We start from the raw sequence: 21291 nt of genomic DNA, 5'->3' as shown, positions 1-21291 counted from the left end.
AAGGAAGGAAATTCTCTGTTTTCCCATTTGGCCTAAAATTGGGGGCATTACAAAGTTTCAGAAAGTCCTTTACCAGCTGAAAATAGAAAATAAATTACATTCACAGGCCTAATATCTCTTACTGGATGTACATTCTTACGGGTAGGCTACCAGTTCCCTTAGATTATCTAGAGGACAATATATATTAAGTCGAAGGTGAATTCAAATAAAGATAGAAAAGTGCTCAAACCCCTTAAAAAGACTTAATGATACTCTCACAATGCAAGTGTTAAGATCGAATTTCAAGGGCCTCTTTAGGAAAATGTCTCTATTTGTTAAAAAAAGAAAAAAAGAGGGGCGCCTGGGTGACTCAGTCGGTTAAGCGTCTGACTTCGGCTCAGGTCGTGATTTCGCGGTTTGTGACTTTGAGCCCCGCATCCGGCTCTGTGCTGACAGCTCGGAGCCTGCTTCGGATTCTGTGTCTCCCTCTCTCTCTCTGCCCCTCCCCTGCTCATGCTCTGTCTCTATCTCAAAAATAAATAAAACATTAAAAAAAAAAAAGAAAAAAGAGGAGGAGGAGGAGAAGGAAGGAACCAAAAAGACAAACAGAGCCCCCAAACTGACCATTAGCTACTCTGAGTGGTTTCAAATTGTGGCCGTGTTCAGAAAAGTTGGCAGATTTCAGCTGATGAATTTCGGTCTCCCAGCCAAGATGATCAACTAAATAAACCATTTTTCAAACGTTAGGGACCTTTATCTGATTTTATTTTGTAGCGCAGCCAGACATAGTTTAAAAACATAGACAGAGCTGTCAGAACGAGGGGCTGAGTGTGGTTATGGAAAAGAATAAAACAGTGCCCCAGATGAACCCAATTTCGTTTAGTAGGATATATGGCTCTTATTTTCTCTAAATGTTTCCCCAAACATTTAAGCAAGAGACACAGATCCTCACGCCCATCCCATTCGCCAAGGTATTTCTTAGAGCCTAGTGCAGTCCTGACACAAGGTAGGCGAAAGTGAGTAGATTCGATTACTGGATGATTACACAAGGGCGAGTCTAGGCTCTCAACTAAAACAAAATCGTTTCCTCTGTTTGTATACCCATGCTAGGGCAGTAGATCTTGCAGGAAATTCTAAGATCATCTGTAAACTATTTACTCATACATACAGACTGAAGGAACACAGGCCATCCATCCATCAACCCATCCATCCAACAAATCCTTGCTGAGTGCCTATTATTTATCTGGCTCTTAAATTTGGCAGTGAGAATACAGAGATGGGACAAAGATCCAAGATCTTCTTCTTCAGGTAGTTTATATTCCCATATGGTTTCAGAAAAAGCAATCAGAGGACCTTGCACTGGAAAATGCACCGAGTTTCCAAGTAAAATTTGATGTCTATTAACGCTGAGTTTATGAAAACAGAAGGGCAGTAAGTGGTCACGGCACCTGCTCTCACAATCCAGCTGTGAATCTAAGGGATGGCCACAGAACCCGGCCCAGCACCAGGAAAGGTGAAGAGGCCTGACTTCCAGAACACGGCGAATCTGGCCTGCACGATTTGGAAAGAGTCTTTTTGTATTGGCAACATGTGGGTAGAAACAATAGTCAAGGTCTCGGCAGGAGCTGAGGGAACCGGAGCCTGGGTGATCGGCAGCCACAGGAGGTGTGACACATGTAATAACTGTGTTCGCTGTTTGCAAGACTAGAGGAAGGGATGCACATCTTGAAGCCGTGAGAGAGTGCTGTGCAGAGGTCATGATCACAGTCATTCCTGATGAGGAAATAGGCCCAGAGAGGGTCAATGATTTGCCCAAGGTCCCACAGCTGGCCAGGTAGGAGAGTGAGTCTCTCGGGCAGCATCCTGCAAGGCACGTTGTACCTTGAAGCTATTCAATAAATGTTTTCAATAACTACAGTCTCAAGGGCAGAAAACACATCAAGGATCTAACCTTTACTGATGAACTGAATCCCTTGTAGGACATCCTACCAAGGGCAGTCTGTCTGAAGACATCCCTCAACGGGGAACTCACTACCCACGTTTACAATTTACTACGACAATGAATAATGATAGTTATGGCAGCTTGTATTGAGAATAGACAATGCGCTTTATGTGTTTTAGCACATTTGATCCTCACGAACTCATTTAACGCAGGTGCTATTATTCCCACTCGACTGATGAATAACTAAGGCAAGGAGAGGTCAATTAACTCACCATTACGGATTGAATTATGTCCCCTAGAAAGATACGTTTAAGTCCTAACCCCTCGTACCTGTGAACATGGCCTTATTTGGAAGGAGGGTCTTTGCAAATACAACCAAGTAAAGATGAGGTCATTAAGGGAGGTCCTAATCCAACGTGACTGGTGTCTTATAAGAAGACCCACGTATGCACAGAGGCAAGACCATGAGAAAGCACACAGTCAGAAGGAGGGCATGTAAGACGAAGGTTGAGGTTGGAAGCGTGTGTCTACAAGTCCAGGAACACTAAAGACGGCTGGGAACCACCAGAAGCTGGAAGAGGCAAGAGAGGATCCTCCCCTGGAGACTTCAAAGGGAGCCTGGCCCCACCAACACGCTGGTTTGAGACTTCTGGCCTCCAGAGCTGTGAGAGAAGAAATGTGTGTCCTTTTAAGCCACCTGGCTTGTGGTACATTGGTACAGCCATCCAGGGAAACAAACATGCTCAGTTTACATTACGGGGTCAGCAACCACACTGAAACATGGTCTCCAAAGGCAGGGACTCCTCAACTTGTGGCACATTTGGATCACCTGGGATTATTCTTTTAAACTACCGATGACTGTTCTACCGCCTGAGATTCTGATTTTATGGCTCTAGGCTTCTGCTGAAGCACTGTGATTTCTTTCTTTAAAAAAAATTTTTTTTAAGTTATTTTATTTTACTTTAGAGAAAGCGAGTCGGGAGAGGGGCAAAGGGAAAGAGAAAGAGTTTTAAGTGGGCATCAGCACAGAGCCAGACCTGGGGCTCGATCCCACGACCCTGGGATCATGACCTGAGCCGAAATCAGGAGTCGGACACTCAACTGACTGAGCTGCCCAGGTGACCCTGGAGCACTGAGATTTCTAAGGCTCCTCAGAAAACTTTGAGAAACTCTGTCACAGTTGACTCTACTTGTCACCATTTGGGGACCAAGTGGAACAAACCCACCAAGCCCAATGGCATCTATTCAGCAGTCGTGGCCCCCCGAATGGGAAGCCAAGTCAGCTGCCTGTCACGGTTAGGAGGAAAAGGAGGGGGTCAGTTATGGGGCCTCAGAAGATGGAGACAGCGGGTGAGCTTCCTTCTAGCATTTTCGCCTGACCCAAAGCCAGTGAGCGACAGGTGGTCTCACTCCCAGCTCTGTGCATGCACTGCGGGTCCAGAGGCCACACGGCCCCACATGCAGTGGGAAATGAAAGGCAAGGACCCTACCAGACAGCAGCCTGCACACAGAGAGATGCTACTCACTCTGAGCCTGCTTCCCTTCCCTCCTGCCCTTCCTTCCCTTTACTGCTCAGTAAATATTTGTTGGGCATCCGTCATGTGCTAAGGACTGGGAATGCGTCAGGGAAGAAGATGGGCACAATCCCTTCCCTCCTCAGAGTATGGATGGGGGCAGATCAGTGAGGGCACCTGCCTCAGCTGGCCCCACTGGAGACATCCTGAGTAGCAGTGGTGGGAAGAAAAGGCAGTGACCAAGATGGTGACATTAAAGATAATTTATCAGCGTCCTCGGCTGTCCTCATCGACACGCCTCAGGACAAAGTAAATATGGGGAAGGCAGGTTCAAAGAAAACAGCGCCCGCTGCCTCCCTGGAGTCTTACATCACCTGCCAGGGTCCTCCTTGGGTCCGTACACAGTAAAGGAAAGGTACTAAATGGAAAAGCAAAGGGAAAATTTACATCGTATCAACTGAGCTCATGATGCCAGAGCCAGCGGGCTTCCAGATCCTCTAAGCCCAAGCAGGTGGGGCCCAAACAGGACCAAACCATTTGTATCGTCTCAGGGGCCCCAGCTTTCGAAGTCCCCGACCCATTTGTTTACATTCACTGTATTGCAGGGGTCCCAGTGAAATATTTTCTTAAAAATGAATAGTGCATAAATGTTCTATTTTTTAATTTTTTTACTGTTTATTTATTTTTGAGACAGAGAGAGACAGAGCATGAACGGGGGAGGGTCAGAGAGAGAGGGAGACACAGAATCTGAAACAGGCTCCAGGCTCTGAGCTGTCGGCACAGACCGGACGCGGGGCTCGAACTCATGGACCACGAGATCATGACTTGAGCCGAAGTCGGAGGCTTAACCAACTCAGCCACCCAGGCACCCCATATTTTTAAATTTTTTTTAAAAAAGTTTCTATTTATTTATTTTGAGAGACAGGGAGAACACAAGCGGGAGAAAGGCAGGGAGAGAGGAAGAATTCCAAGCAGGATCTGTGCAAAGCCCGATGAGGGGCTCGAACTTGGGAACTGGGAGATCACGACCTGGGCCCAAATCAAGAGTCGGACGCTTAACTGACTGAGCCACCCCGGTGCCCCAGTGCATACACGTTTTAAATGTTCTGCTCGGATGGTCCAGCAGTAGACTTTAAAACCACACCCGAGACAGGATGCCTACTCAGAAGTTGTCCAGAAATAACGACAAACAATTCTCCAGCCCTGCTGGAGGGGCCCGTTGTAGGCACGTGATCCAGGAAAGGCACAGTGAGCTTACAAGTGCCGTGTGCAAGTCCTGTCCCTTTAAAGACGAGCAACGCAGAGTCACGTTTTACCCTTTCAGCAAACTTGCCGGGGAGAAGCTTACCGCAGCAACAGTGAATAGTTAAGGCTTGCCTACATTCGGGGACGTTTCTTTCCTTCAGATTGCACTGATGTTGCCTGGGTCAGCAGTGAACTCTGGAAACCCTCACAGAGAAGTGACACTCTTCATTCATTTTCATTGATTTTCCAATTTCAGTTAAACTGTGTCTATCTTTCGGGGGGGGGGGGAGCTGTTTACGCATCGTGGCTAGAAATGCTTCATTCACCTCCCATAATTGCGTATTTATTGCAAGTTGACAAAAACCCGAATGAAGAGATCATGAGCTTAAAACACATCTGGCCCCCCGATAAACCTTAAAAATGGAAGAATCCACTATATTATCACTTTGGTTTATAAATAGAGACTTACAACACGTTTTCTGTCAGTAAAAACAGATGCTGAGCTGCGGAAATCACTGCATTGCATCTATGCCTTGCAAAAATCTGCAAGTGTCTTTGGGAGAATTAGGGGTTATGGGAAAGCTGGTGCGTTTGTGTGTGTGTGTGTGTGTGTCCACACGCGCGTGCACATGCATGCTGGGCAGGGAAAAGACAGAGGTGGAAAGTCATTCCTTGCCTCTGAGGAAGACAACGAATCGAGCAGTCATAAAAACATGGAGGGCTGGAAAGGGAAGGGAGACAGGATGAAGGAGAAGGACTCCGTACGTTCCTTGCCCCCCGCTGTTTTCCCACTTTTAACTAGTAACGATTACATTTTCCAAGTGACAACCACAGTTTCATTGAAGATCTCATCCTCTCCCTCCCTTCCAGGAAGTTCTCTTCCTAGCTACTGATTCCCACCCCCGAAGGGCAAAATCTTCCTTTCCAACGCATTCTTGCCTGTACTGCAAAAGACGTATAATGAAGATTGTTAGCAGTGCTCCAACTGTGCTTGGAGCAGTGGGGCTAAGACACGCAGAGGATCGCAGCATCTGCTCTCTGTTAAGTTTACAGTCGAGGCCACTGGAACTTTCTGTGACGGTGACAAGATTCCATACCTGTCCTGGCTGATGCATTTTTACATTTTCATTTCAATGAATGCAAATGAAAATTTAAATAACTGCACAGGACTAGTGGCTACTGTGTTGGGCAGTACTCTAGACCCAGAGGAAGGGGTATTCTTTTTTTTTAAGTTTGTTAGTTAGGTTATGTATGTATGTATGTATGTATGTAGAGAGTGAGCGAATAGGGGAGGGGCAGAGAGAGAGGGAAAGAGAGAGAGAGAGAGAGAGAGAGAAAGAGAGAGAGAGAGAATTCCAAGCAGGCTCCAAGCTATCAGTGCACAGCCTGACATGGGGCTCGAACCCATGAACTGAGCTGAAATCAAGAGTCATATGCTTCAGTGACTGAGGCCGCCCAGGCACCCCAGGAGGGGGATATTCTTTTTTTTTTTTTTAATTTTTTTTTTATGTTTATTTATTTTTGAGAGGGGGGGAGAGACAGAGAGAGAGACACACACAGAGTGTGAGTGGGGGAGGGAGAGAAAGAGAGGGAGCCACAGAATCCCAAGCAGGCTGCATGCAGCCACTGCAAAGCCCTTCGAGGGGCTGGAACCCACAAACGTGAGATCACGACCTGAGCCGAAGTTGGATGCTTAACTGACTTAAAGACAGTGGCTCGAACCCAGATTCTGGGCAGAAGCTACAGTGTGGAAAAGCAGAAAGGAGAGAAGGCATTTCTGACCCAAGGAAATGCACAGAGCCCATTCCGAAAACCCAGCAGTTTCCGTGGGGCAGGTGCTGCTTGTGGAAGGTCTGTGGGATGATGCCACGTTGGCAACAAAGAATTCCAGGATGGGAGATCTGGGGCGGGTGGAGGTGGTGGGGGACAGAGGGGAGTCCCTAAGTTGGTTGAATATGCTGTGTCTGACGGGCCAGGAGTCTCTCCTACTGAGGGGAGCTTGTGGGGAGCTACAGAGGGACATGTGACTCAGGAGGGGGGGCCAGGACCAGGGGGCACATGTGGGGGGGCGTGAGCTGGGCAGGAGCCCACACCCCACATACACGGGACTGAGACCACCAGCTCCATCTGACTGCCACGTCTGATGTAACCGACTGTCCACGTGTGGAAACTTCCAGAATGTGTGATTTTCAGGAAGGCTGGAAGTTGGAAATTTTGAAAAATAAATATGAAATCTAAATATTTTGACACGGCCACTAACGTGAAAACCTGAAAGCAGCCTAGGTAAAACCAAAGAGCAAGGGGGTGGACTGGCCGAGTTCCCTGGGTCGCCTGTGTGTGACATGTGACCTATGTGATGGGTGACGGTTCCCAGCGACAGCCTAAGGGTGAAGCAGGAGAGAGGGGTTCCGGGGGGACGCAGTGACAGAGGATTTGGGAAAGAAGAGAAGTCCAAGCCACCTGACTCTGTGATCTCGGGCAAAGCCACCTCCCTCCTCTCTGTCCCTCTCCTACCTCCCTGCCTGCCCTTCCCTCCTTTGTCCCATCCCCTTCCTCTGGAAGGTGGGTAAGGATAGAGTCCCATTATGAGGACTCATGAGTAAGTGCTTCATGAGGAAACCGAGGCATCGGGTGGAAGGAATACAAATAATTCCAAGGATGCGTGTGGCCTTTTAGAGTGTGTGGTTTTGGTTCATATGATATCTCATTTCCCTTTATGGATTCCCCCCCCTCAATCAACCACGTGTAAGCACCTCATTTCCACCTCTCCACGTAAAGTGCCTTTGCCTGAAGCCGTACGCCATCGCCCCTGTGAGAGCCGCGTTTGCTTCTCATGAAAAAAGATGTGTGCCTTTCAGCTCACCTCTCGGTCCAGCAACGCAGGTGACACGACGGTGACGATGTCCCCTTTTTCAGGATCGATGTAGAACATGTTTGGAGACGGCTTGTCAGGCGTCTGCTGACGGATATTGTACCGCAGAAGGGCATTATCTGTGGCCGGGTCATCGGCATCAAAGGCTGTCATCCGCATCACTGTGGTCCCTAAGGGGGGGGCAGGGGAGAAGGGCAGGAGATGGTCACTCGGGGGACAGCGATGGGCAGAGACCCCCCTTCCCCAGCAATCGTCAGAGACTGATGCACCAGTCACTTTCCAAATTAAAAAGGAAAGCATTTCCAGAACCATGTTGTGTTTTTGCTTTTCTTTGACTCTCCCTCGTCAGATTAAAAGACCTGAAATAAAGAAAAGAAATCTTTGCCGTTCAGCAGACTGACAGCTTAATTTTTCCTTCTGCTGATATGCTGTTTATTTTCACGGGCTTTCATTCAATTGTGAATGTGGCTGCATGACAATGGCCTTTATTTTAAAAGCTCTTATTAAATGCCGATTACATGTGGGGCTCTGGGCTGGGTGATGAGGAAACAGAGGTGAGGAAAGGCATTCTCTGGTGTCCAGCAGGTCGGGGGTCAGTAAGAGTGACAGCAGATTAAAAAAATAGCGAACCGTCACAAGTGCATTGAGAGACAGCATTATGAATACATAAGAGAACAACTTCATCTAGCCCGAGGTTCAGGAAAGGTTCCAGTGCAGGCGCCTAAGGAGTGAGTAGGTGTAAGCCACGCGAAGGAGAGGGTCCTCAGTGGGAAAAGATGTTCCGGTTAAAGGGAACGTGACCAAACGTTATTTCAGCCCCCCACTATAGGGCAGCCACACTGTCATAGGCGGTTCAGAGACGAAGACAACATAGGGATAGAGGAGGACGATGGCAAAGGTTGGTAAGGATGTGCGACACCGGGCTGGCTCATACACAGCTGAGACGCAGAATTGGTGTTTGCCACATTGGAGGACTTTGGAGCAGCAACTAGTTAGATCTACCCTATGACCCAGCAACAGCACCACTAGGAATTTACCCAAGGGATACAGGAGTGCTGATGCACAGGGGAACTTGTACCCCAATGTTTACAGCAGCTCTTTCAACAATAGCCAAATTACGGAAAGAGCCTAAATGTCCATCAGCCGATGAATGGATAAAGAACCTGTGGTTTATACACACAATGGAATACTACGTGGCAATGAGAAAGAATGAAATCTGGCCTTGTGTAGCAACGTGGATGGAACTGGAGAGTGTGATGCTAAGTGAAATAAGCCATACAGAGAAAGACAGATACCGTATGTTTTCACTCTTATGTGGATCCTAAGAAACTTAACAGAAGACTATGAGAGAGGGGAAGGAAAAAAAAAAAGGTTAGAGAGGGAGGGAGCCACAACATAAGAGACTCTTAAAAACTGAGAACTGAGGGTTGATGGGGGGGTGGGAGGGAGGGGAGGGTGGGTGATGGGTATTGAGGAGGGTACCTGTTGGGATGAGCAGAAATTTGACAATAAACTTCATATTATAAATAAATAAATAAATAAATAAATAAATAAATAAATAAAAAAAAATATGTACCCATTTGGCATCTACCGTCAAGAAATAGTTGCATGGGGGGGGGGGCGTCTGGGTGGCTCACTTGGTTAAGTGTCTGACTCTTGATTTCGGCTCAGGTCACGATCTCACAGTTTGTGGGATCGAGCCCTGTGTCAGGCTGCACGCTAAAAGTATGAAGCCTGCTTGGGATTCTCTCTCTCCCTCTCTCACGTGCGCGCGCTCTCTCTCTCTCTCTCTCTCAAAATAAATAAATAAACTTAAAAAAAAAAAGAAACACTTGCGTGTGTCGGCAAAGCGTTCTTGCAGGATGTTCACTGCAGGATTATCCATCACGGTGAAAGATTTGCCAACAACCTCACTGTCCAAACAACAGAGGATTTGCTAAAATGATGGGATTCCCCACACTATGAAAAAATTTGTAGCGGGCAGAAAAAGGTTGGAGGTCTAATGTGCTCTAACATGGAAGGCTCTCTAAGAGTACCATGTGAAATTATCAGGTTGAAGAATGTTACCCATAGTATGGTATCATTTTTGCGAACCTGCTTGCACATAGAAATTGCCACAATACTTTATACGTATTTTGCAGATACAGTTTATGTCCATAAAAGCATAGAAGGTCTACGAAAGTGGACTTCACATGGGTTATGGTGGTGAAGGGGAGCAAATCTCGCCACCCAAGATATGACTCTTTGGCATATTGATCGTTTTAAGCTGGTTATTGTTAAAAAGCTGCAGTCACAAGAGAAGTTCTCAAAATCAAGAAGTTACACCTTTTGGAAGGAAGATTTACATTTGTAAGGGAAATCTTCATTTACTGGTATCGCCCTCGCTGTACCAGTAAAAGGAGGATGACTCTAAATCTTGACAAACTCTTATCAATGGAGAAGGCAGAGACTTAAGCCCGTATAACAACTCTACCCTCCTTGACTGTACTTTTCCTGGTCACCTCCCATAACTCACCCCTCTCCCCCTACGTCTCCCCATCTTTAGCTAAAGATGGTATTTAAGGTGATGGCTTCAGCCATTTCAGGAAATGACTCCATTTGCCTGTGTCTCTCCCATGTACGTAGGATGTATACAGGTTGCTAAACTTTTGTTCCATTTTCTCCTGTTTATCTATCTCATGTCAATTTGATTCTTAGACCAGCCAGAAGAATCTTGAAGGCCAGAGGAAAACTTTTCCTCCCCAACAGGGGTTAAATCTGGCAAAGTACAAGGGGGATTGGGATTAAGGATGGTGATGAGGAGGTAAGATTTTGGTGCAACCTATAACGTTTTGATCATTTTTACAAGGAGAATGTATTTCTTTTGTGATTCAGTGTCAACATAAAAAGATCGTAATTATGAATAATTATAAACACTGTTAATCTAAAAAATAAAACAACCGGTTATTTTACTAGCAAAATGGGTTACTCAGGAATAGCAGAGAATTACAATTCCAGACCTGCAAACTACTGCAAAGCCATAGGCAAATCCAACAAACAAAGGAGAGTGATGTTATTTTATCAAGAAGGAAGAAGTTGGGAGGGGTTGTATTGAAGGAAAGTCCACTGGAGAAAGGCAAGAGTTCAAAGTGATGACAGTTACTCATCGGTTGAGTTGTAGGGGTGGTCAATTTCTCGAACTAGATGCAATGTACATCCTTCCTTGTCGGGACCTGTAATTGATCATTTTTTCTTGTTGATGATTCTTCTGTTGTGTCTCTATTGGACAATTCTCCTATAATTGATATGGAATGGTGCGCTCCTCTTCCCAACCTTCTCCTTGCCAGCCTCCCTGCTCCACTTTAGTGAGGTTTCCCTGTATTGACTTCACAAGCCCAATAGGAGCATGGGGTAGAACAGAATCAGGCACATTTACCTGCGGGTCTTGACGACTGTGAGCCATCGTATTTGGCTCAGGGCGACCTGCCAAACTATATCTTTCCGTTGTAGTTTACTCTTCTAAGAATATAGGGCCCACCTGTGGATTCTGACCCCTTCTGGACGCACAAAATGTGGGTAATGTGAACTAACGGGTAACAGATGAAAGCAGTACCGTCCAATCGTTCCCAGAAGTATTCACATGTAGAAAATATTGAACCGTAAAGTAAACATGAAATTCATCTGGCTCGGCTGCCATCCTGTTATTCTTTTTCCATCTATAACAGTGCTTCTCAAACCATCCAAAGCACTTTACTTTTTCCCCACAATCAGAATCAGATTATGAGCCATTAGGTCTGATTGATCAGGCAAATGAGGGGATCCAATCACCCTAAGGTTGAATGGATTTCTAGAGCCGTCTCAGTGTTGCCATTAGGCCAGATACATCAGGCACATTTTCTACTCTACCATGTTTCTTTGCACTTCTTTGTTTCTTTGTGAAATCGTCCCAAGGCAAACTTCAGGGTCCACGGCAAGAAGAGAGAAATCTTGGGGGTGCCTGGGTGGCTCAGTCGGTTAAGTGTCTGACTTCGGCTCAGGTCATGATCTCACGGTTTGTGGGTTTGAGCCCTGCACTGGGCTCTGTGCTGATGGCTCAGACCCTGGAGCCTTCTTCGGATTCTGTGTCTGCCTCTCTGTCTGCCCCTCCCCTGCTCACGCCCTCTCTCTCAAAACTAAATAAACATTTAAAAAATTTTATATATAAAAAAAAGAAATAAGTCTTGGCTTCTGCCCCTACCTTATCTTGCCCCTTGTCTTTGGAAAATATTAGGAAACAGTCTGGGACTTTGTTTCTCATGGAAGCACACAACGGAATCAGGGCCTTTTCTCAACCTGCTGGTCCAGGCAGCCACTCCCTATCTAGGGACACTGGTGTGATGGGTGACACTTATTTGCCTCGCTGGTCTAGGAGGACAAGACACTTTAATGAGGATCCCTTCAGAAATCAGAGGCAGTTTTCAGGCCTATAAACTTGCCAGGGACGTGCTAAGCGAGTTCCTTGTGGCCAGAGGCATGAAGGAGGCCTCAACACTATCAATTCCACAGGAAATTGTCTCTGGTTAAGTATGTATGACCCAGTGCCTTGCACTTTGTTAATGTCCAATGAATGCTTGACTGATGGAGTCTTTGCCCTATTTAATGTGCTTTTAATCGAAGTCCTAGATGAACGAGCAAAATGACGTCTAAAAGTGAAGTCGTGAGGCTTGCATGTGTCACAGCTCCCACTGAAAGGATGAGGGGAAGGAAAAAAGATCTCGAGGCTCATGGATTTTCAATTTTCACCAGAAAATTCACTGATGATGTCTTTTTTGGTGGTTATTGTTACAGATTTCATAACCTAACACAAGGTTATACTGGAATGTTCCCAAGTTTACCCAGGAAATGCTTTTTATTTTAACGAATCGTTCGGGAGCAAATGAACTTGATCTTATGTGCTGCCTTTGTCCTAGCCCAGATGTGGGTACAGAACAGGATTAATGTCTGCGGCCCACCTCCATAGAGACTGAATAAGGTCCTAAGTCACATCAACACGTTTGTAACATTGATGAAAATGACCTTGGGTGACGTTTAGGTTCAAGTTTTGCTGTGTGAACATGGGCAAGTGATTCAGCCCTAGCCAAGCCTCAGTTTCCCCAATTGCAACAAGAAGATATTAGTAACACTTTCCTCTTTGGTCTTTGTAAGGTCGCATGGGATACCATATTAAAGGACTCGGTACAAGTCCTTTGAGTGTTTTGAGGAGGATGCCTTTTCTTACCAAACCTGTTCAGGGTTCTGAGCCATCATGGGGGTGTAGGCGATGGCCTCAGACCACAGAGCTGTCCACGGAACCTGGTACCTGCTGCAGTGAGCCCAGCTGCCCATCGTCTCTGAGTTGCCCTGCCTCACCCTCTCCCTTGTACCGAGTCTGTGGTCTTAGTTTGCAGATATGGGTTTCTGCTGCAAAGATCACAGCTTTGTACTAACACATACACATGCACGTGTGCTCACACACACACACACTCACACACACATGCTGTAGGCTACGCTGTGATACTCTCATCTTCCTCTGGGATCAAGGTTCTATCCTGAGTCCCTGTCCATCCAATGGGCCCAACACCCTGCTCTTGCTAGCCCCTCCCCTGGGGGCTGGCTCATGATTTTCATATTTCCATTTCTTCCATGGCTGGATAAACCAGCATTTCCTGAACTGTATCCAAGGAACTCTGGTTCCATGAGCTCAGCAGAGAAACCGATTTGGGAAACACACAATAACCGTAGTCATGCAAGTTTCTATCCTGGAGGACGCCTCCTGTCTTTAGTGAGCAAACGTGTATCATAAATCTCCAAGAGAGAACAGACTCTCAGCGTTTCCCTAACTGCTCTGTTGATGGAGCCTCTTCGCTTTAAGAGCATCTTTATGTGATGGGCCGCCTGGTCCTAAACTTGAGCTCTCGGAGGGGACAGACTGTGTTCTGTTCATCTTCATAAGCTCAGTGTCTCCATGCAGGAGGTCCTCTATCAATGTTGAGGACAATCGCATTCTTGCAATTCACTCGAGCTTTGTCTTATTTCACACTGACCATAAACCATAAAGCACTTGTTACTGAGAAGCGTGGACAACATTGCCTGCACATTTTTCAGAGTCAGGCACGCTTCACTGCCACCTCTGAATATGTAGATATATTTTTGGTCCTTGGAGGCCCTCGTTGGAACTGGATTCAGCAGGTAGGCACCAGGACAGCGGCTCTGATGCCCATGGGGGGCACCCTTTGGCCCTTTGGCGCAAAGGCGCCTTACCCTTTGCCCGAGCCCACACCCTGGACTCTCAGAAGAAGGGCCCACTCATTTCCATCAGCCCAGAGGCCTCCGCATCCATGCTTATCTCATGTCTATGTGCGCTTCACGATGGCAGAGGGAAGATAATTATATGATAGACCCCCGTGTGGGTCCTCTGAAACACATTTCTGCCTTCTCCCCCATCATAATATTCTCCTGAGTGTCAAAATAAATGATAATCACCCTGTCACTCCCAGATGAACTAGCAACAGCCCCTCTAAAGCAAATAGAAGAATTACAGGCTGCTAGTTGAGAGTCTCAAGCCAGCCTGTCATCTTCTTTGGTGGAAGGACATGGCCACCAACATGAAAGGCTGATAAACGATTATGATCGTTTTGACTTGGTCCAACACAGTCCCTTCCTCTTGGCCGCATGTCTCTGATTAAAGAAAGTGCCGCCTGGTGTTAGGACCTTACATGCTGGTGTTTGAAGTTTTGCTTCCCTGTGACTTCAAGCGCAGCCCCACCTGTGAGGCGTGGTGAGGGGCTGCTTTCGAACTCCACGAAAGGCCAGCTAGCCTCAGATGGGGTGGGGAGGCCCTAAAATATGGCTCACTCTGTGCCACAGGCAACAAAATGATTCTGTTCTTGAAATTTCTTTGACCTCGTCCCAAAACGTCTCCTTCACCCGACCAAAATGGTCAGACTCCTTTTTTTTTTTTTTTTTTTTTTTATAAACCACAGTCTCATAAGCAAGAAGTATATTGAGACATGGACATTCTGATCTGTAACTGGCCTGGGATTTCTGAGAGCTCAGCTGGGGCAACTGCCTGCTTTCCAGGGATGACAGATGTCACCAAGTGAGCCCCCTGCATGAGACAAAACGGCACGTCGTCAAAAAGCTTCAACCTCACAGGAGGAGGTGGGTAGTGCGTTCTGATGCCCCCCGGACACCAATCTCCGTAACTAAGTGTCCTAAGAGATGTGTGGCAAAGGCTGCTTAAAAAGAGGGTGTGACCATGGATGCTGGATTGCCTGACTTACTCCTCGCGAGTCTATTCCCACGTCACGAGAAAAGTCCTGAGACATTTAGTGCCCCAACTTGCTCATCCAGGTGATGGGGGCATAGAAGCATCTGGGGCTATGTGTAGTTGGGGTGATGCTAATTTGAAACAGATTATACTCCTCTTGAGACTCCTCAGTTTGGAGGTGTCCTGGGCACCCTGGTTCCACACGTCCAACTAGCGATGGCAGACGTGGGATGCCAACAAAGCAGCCAGCTTTTGCCCCGGGACTGAGGGCCATTCCAGGATGGTCCCAGGCAAACCAGAATGAGCTTGTCGCTGCCAGGCCGAGTTTGCTTTCAGACACAGATGCATCTCCTGGACATGACTGCCAGAGTACAGATGTGAGAACTGTGGCCGAACGAGCCTTGAGCCACACGGACCCCGACCATTCATTGGACTCACTCTGTCCCGCTGCTGTGGGACTGCTTCCTGCCACGCAGGGGACACAACCAGCTCTCTCCTACAGTTCTTAACGGTGAAGAGTGAGCGAAGCAGGTGTGCAAACTCAAAGCAGAGCAGGGCTCGAGTGTGGCTTTAACTCCTGGCCTCACCACGTACTGGCCGGGCCTCCTTGGACAAATTCCTTCGCTTCTTCAACTTCTTCATCTACAAAACAGTATCTCCTGTGATGGGCTTTGTAGGCATCGAATGTATTAATGCGGTATTTCTCAACCTTTTTTAAAAATTCATTATTACCTATCCCTCCCTTCCAGAATCTTCTTAGACCTTCCCCCCCCCCCCCCACCTGCCATGGATATACTGTATATCTATTCAGGTACTATGACCCCTTTGGAGGGTCGCAAACCATTGCAATATCCAATACTTTTAATGTCCCCCCAAACACCAATTTTCTCCTCCTTGGGGTGATATTGTCCCCACCGAGAATGTACAAATTAACGGATATAAAGTTCAATGCCCGGGCGATGGTAAATACTCGAGAGATGTTAAGTTTTATTGTTATTTTTATTGACTGCCGCAATTTGCCGCTCAGTTCTGGGCGGGGGGGGGCGGCCCAGTGCTATGTGTGATGGTGATGAGCGAAACCTTGCGGGACCCAGTCACTTCCTAGCTCTAGGACCTGCGCTCAGTATCTGCAGAAGCAGGGATTAATTAAAATCTCATAGGGACACAACTCCTTTCTTCCCTCGGGCAAGCCCGGAGACTTCTGTTGAGTGCACGCACGCGTGAATCAGCTTCCTCTGGTCTTGTCAATGTTTCTGCGTACGTGGCGACTAATAGGGAAACTGTCAAGCGATTAGTGGACAAAAGATAACCACAGCAATTTGATAGGCATGCAGAGGCAGCCCCCGTTCTGCAGTGCGTGTACTCCTGAAAAGTCACCCACGTAATGAATCATAAATAATGTCTTATTTTCCCATTGACCTACATTAGCATTTCATACCCGCTTTATCTTCATTTGAGGGGGTGTCCAAATGGAATCTGCTCCTCATAATTCACTTTAGGTTTTTCTGCTTATCTCTCCAACACTGGGCTCGCAGGTGGAGTAGGAAAGAGAGGTTGGCTCTCTGCTCTGGGTGTGGAGACTATTAAAGCCGTGCTCAGAAGCAGGGGACGAAAGGGGAGAGACCTAAGGCAAAGCCTGGGAGATTTAGTTTTGTCAGTTGGTTGCTTCTTTGGGGGGAGGCTTCCCTCTCTTCCCCCTATTATCTAGGGACTGTCATTTGCCAAAACTGATTCCTCTCATATTTTGCATATAATGATCGTACTGTGCATCAGATCCACAGCGTTCTTCATAATGACAGTTTTGATGAGGATGTCAATGACCTGTGGCCTTTCGTCTGACAGCAGCTGGGTCCCATCGGCCCTGACAGTGAGATTCTCTGACCCCATTCCCAGAGTGAGGTCAGGGAACTGGGCCAGGAGTGAAAAGCTCAAATGTCCATCCAATGCCCACATGGGTAACTTAACATGAGCAGAATGATTTCAAGACAACTGGGAGCACTGTGGACTGTGGCAAACTGGAGGGTCTGCATCCTGCCTAAGGGGCAGCCGTCTTTTAGCTTAAGGTGATTGACACATTTCTGAAATGCACGTCTGGAGAGGCTAGACCCTTTGGTTTTCCAAGAAAAGATGGGGTTTTGAATTTTCATGTAAACTATCAAAATGTTTATGCGTTGGACACCAGTTCAAAATTTTAAAAATAAAAGATCACTGAGTGAGGCAAGGAAGGCCAAACAAAACAGGTTATGATTCACGCATTTTCAGCTTTTGGCCCTGCCAGTGGCCAATTCTTTTCCCTAAGGACATGAACTAAATGTTGTCAATGTGTCCACTGGTGATAAATTACAACTTAAGAAGATGGCACACCCACTAGAAAGTTCACCCTTCTTCCTTCCACCCCCCTTTCGGAACAGGAAAGTTCTCTCATGTGGTCCCAGGACCCAGCAGCATATGAGACAGTGGAGACACAATGAGATCACATCATGTGATGCAGGTTTCACGTTTGATCCTATGCTGACCACGGGAGGCATGTCATATTGGTAAGCCCATTGTACAGGCGACAAAATGAAGACTGAGAAGGCCACCTAGCTAATTATCCCATGAGCCAGGACCTGAGTTCTGCTTTGCGAAAGGGACAATGGTCCAAACTATGGGTTGCTGCTTAATACTCATTCTTCCTTCGCTCCTGATTTTAGCTGGCCACACTGCTGACCAGCCCAGGTACTAGACATCTCAGCATCTCCGGCAGCTAATCTGGCCATGGACTCAGGTTTAGACACTGAGACATAACAGAAGCATTGTGCGTGAGGTCCTGTTAAGGAACCTCAACCAGGAGATGAGCGCTTTTGTGGCACCCCCTTTCCTCACTTCCTTCTACCTGTACTGCAGATGAGATGACTATAGTGTCAGCAACCATTTTGGACCATTAGGTGGCCTTTCAAATAGAAGCCATGTGATGGGAAGGTAGAGCAGAAAGACAGAAGGCATCTGAGTCCCTGAGTCTCTGATGACCATGGAGCTCCAAGGGAAGCCCAGCACACCTCCCTCTGGCTTTGTTTACATGAGCAAGAAAGAAATGAGAGGAAAGTAAAAGCCCATCTTGTTCGGAGCCCGGTTTGCATTTGCTTGCAGCCACGGCTAATCTTCTGATAAAGGCAGGAAGTAAAGATGGAAGAAAACAAATAAATATATTTTATTAAATAGTATCAGCCTAGAGAGTGAGTTTTGTTGCTTTAGCCTAGAGCTAGATGACATTATTTTAGACAAAAGTAGAAACATCCAGTCACTGCCTTATGCATTGTCAAATATTTAGATCGGTTTCCACTTATCTAAAGTGTCTTGAATCCAGGGACAGTCTATCAGGAGGTAAGATCGCTTTGGGCCTACCCAGGTGACTTCCTTCGGCCGCGGAAACAGACAAACAGAGGCAAGAAAGTGCTTGTGTACTGGAACCTGTCCTCCAGGAGCCCGGCTGCCATCTGAGGAGATCGGGGCTCTCTGGCCACATGTCTGGGAGCTAATGCTCCCTGGCTTCACCCCTAACTAACTCTCAGACATGTAAGCTGGATCATCGAGCCCCAGCTGAGCCTCCAGATGACGGCAGTCACGCGTACATGAGCAAACATCGGGCACCGCCAACACGAGAACCATCCGGCTGAACCCATCCCGATGCGCAGAATCACCAACCAGTAAATAGTTGTGTTTTGAGCCACTAAGTTTTGAGAGATTTCATTTTAGAGCAGTTGATAACTGGCCAAGAAATAGAAGCGGACTGATCAGCACACACAAGCTAGAAAATATCACATAATTTAAAAAAAAAGTAGAGCTTATTTTAGATGTGGGAGCTGCCATTTAAAATAACCAACTATGGGACGGACGCCTGGGTGGCTCAGTCAGTTGAGCGTCTGATTTCAGCTCAGGTCATGATCTTGCGGTTTGTGAGTTCGAGCCCCGCATTGGGCTTTGTGCTCACCCCTTGGAGCCTGGAGGCTGCTTCAGATTCTGTGTCTCCCTCTCTCTCTCTGCTCCTCCCCTTCTCACGCTCTGTCTCTCTCTCAAAAATAAATACACATTAAAAAAAATTAAAATAACCACCCAGAACAGCACATTCAGAAGGCGCACCAGGGGCGCCTGGGTGGCGCAGTCGGTTAAGCGTCCGACTTCAGCCAGGTCACGATCTCGCGGTCCGTGAGTTCGAGCCCCGCGTCAGGCTCTGGGCTGATGGCTCAGAGCCTGGAGCCTGGTTCTGATTCTGTGTCTCCCTCTCTCTCTGCCCCTCCCCCGTTCATGCTCTGTCTCTCTCTGTCCCGAAAATAAATAAACGTTGAAAAAAAAAATTTTTTTAGAAGGCGCACCAAAGTACAGAGGGACAGGTGCAGGCGAAGAAATCAATAAAATGCAACCCATTTCCCAAATGTTGGGCTTTGGGGCCCCCCTAATGACGTCACCACTAAATCATCCGATATGCTGACCACTGATCACGTTGGTTAACTAAGGATTTCCACCCCACACCCCGAAGAGAACAGAATCAAACTGGCACAAAGTATATACTCCTGATGCAGGTTTCAGTTAAGTACCTTCAAACAGGAAGACAGCCCTGTTCTTACAAACGCCAACACCTTCTACTTGAGACAGTTGCTCATTCCTTTAATAGCGGCCACGAGCATCTATATGCAGCTGCAATCACCACGGGCTTAGTTTGAAGTACGAAAGACTTCCCTGCTCAAGTGCACCTTACCCTGGGAGCAGGCTCGTTCTTTAAGTACCAACTGGCAGTCAGATATGTAATACGTTGTAACACGTGGAGCGATGGCTGCCCCCCACCTGTTGTCAGAGGGTATTTTTATACCGATGAAGAGATAGTGACGACAGAAACCACCTTATGATTATTTGTTTGAATCCTTCGGCTCCCCCCTGCCCGTCGCTCAGTCTTCACGGCACCTTTGCCCTGCCTTTCTGGCAAATTGCCACTGAACTGTGCCGCGGCAGGCCAGGTTTTAGGCAAGAAAACGGGTTTTTGAGATGTAACACGTGGCTAAAATTGGGGGGCCTCTTATCATGATTCACTTTATTGCCTTGATTAATCATCTCATCTGGAATTTTAAGGTACTATTTTTCTCAAAAGCCTTTTAAAGAATTGTTTCATCTTTTTACCTACCATGCCTTTTTTATGCAGCTCTTTTTTAAAGGATACAGGATACTCTGCTAAATGATCCCATGCTGCCTAAAACCCTTCAAAAACAGCAATGTTAAGTGGGATCTCTATCCCTAATATTCCAAGGCAATAAGAAATCTTTGTATTGGATTTGCACGAGGTAGCAAAACTCTCAAATACGAAACTATATTTCTACAAAATACTAGAAGAAACCAAAGGAAATCGTGTATTGTTGTTGTTGTTTAATCAATTTAAGGGATTGTTTTACAAGTCATTGCAGTTTTCCTTAGAGCAGTGGATTTCAACGGGGCGGGAGGTTATCCCTCAAGGGATACGGTGCAGTGTCTGGAGACATTTTTGGCTGGTGCAGCTGGGACAGGGAGTGTGATACCACTTGCCCGCAGTGGGTGCAAGCAAGCAAGCCCCCTGCAATGCCCAGGACACCCCCAGGCCACAAAGAATATGTGGCCCCCGCTGCCCAGAGTGCCCGGGCTCGGAGACCCCATCTTAGCATTACTGATGTCAGGTCTCTGAAAGTAAAGGCACTTTTAAAATTCTGCACTCAAGGGGGAGCCTGGGTGGCTCAGTCAGCTGAGCATCCGACCTCAGCTCAGGTCATGATCTCCCGGTTTGTGAGCTTGAGCCCCGTGTTGGGAAGGCTCCAGAAGCCTGAAGATGCTTCGGATTCTGTGTCTTCCTCTCTCTCTGCCCCTCCCCTCCCCCCCCCAAATAAACATTAAAAAAATAAAATAAAATCCTGCACTCAAACACCTGAAACAAAGAGACACCTCCAGAACTCTCTTCTGGATCTGAAGCTCACTGAGCGCAGAGATACTGTCTCTTCTCGATTTCCCACATGGTGGCAGAAATATTAATACCACTGAATATGCAAATATACATAGGATGTAATGTTTAAGAATACGCTAATACGAACATTATTTAGTTTTTTGGGTTTAAATCTGTGTAACTCAAAGCATGGAAATCTTCAAAGGCACCAGGGTAATGCTCTGTATGTAGTAAGAGTTTGGCAAACATTTGCTGACTGCATGAATGAATACATGAACGGATGCATAAAGGATGAGTATTTTCGTGATCGTCATCTCTCTTCCGTTACAGCGTGAGGTAATGATGAAGCTAGAATAGGAAACAGGCAGATAATTCACGCCTGACTTGCGCTACATATGAATTTCCAGGTAAACTGTGAACAATGGGACCCGTTGTCCCTAGATCATTTAGGTCTCTTTCAAGGGCAGAGGCAAAGCAGATCTGCTATTTAAGATCGCGGGCTGCGTCAGGCTGGCCTAGGCTGACCCGCCAGAC

General features: G+C 46.9%; 1 protein-coding gene across 1 annotated transcript in view; it reads right to left on the bottom strand.

The window, feature by feature from the left end:
• CDH13 (cadherin 13) overlaps positions 1–21291 on the bottom strand; it is a 1019316-nt gene that overhangs the window by 226800 nt on the left and 771225 nt on the right. The window contains exon 8 of the mRNA XM_047077419.1: positions 7544–7722. Within this exon, the coding sequence (XP_046933375.1) occupies positions 7544–7722 (179 nt within the window). The remainder of the gene's footprint in view (positions 1–7543; positions 7723–21291) is intronic.

The sequence above is a fragment of the Lynx rufus genome, unplaced genomic scaffold (genome assembly GCF_022079265.1).
Source record: "Lynx rufus isolate CCGP_SWC_20201006 ecotype Redwood Valley unplaced genomic scaffold, mLynRuf1.p SCAF_16, whole genome shotgun sequence".
In the NCBI taxonomy this organism is placed as follows: Eukaryota; Metazoa; Chordata; class Mammalia; order Carnivora; family Felidae; genus Lynx; species Lynx rufus.
The sequence above is the reverse complement of the archived record's forward strand: the minus strand, read 5'-3'. Positions and strand labels throughout refer to the sequence as shown.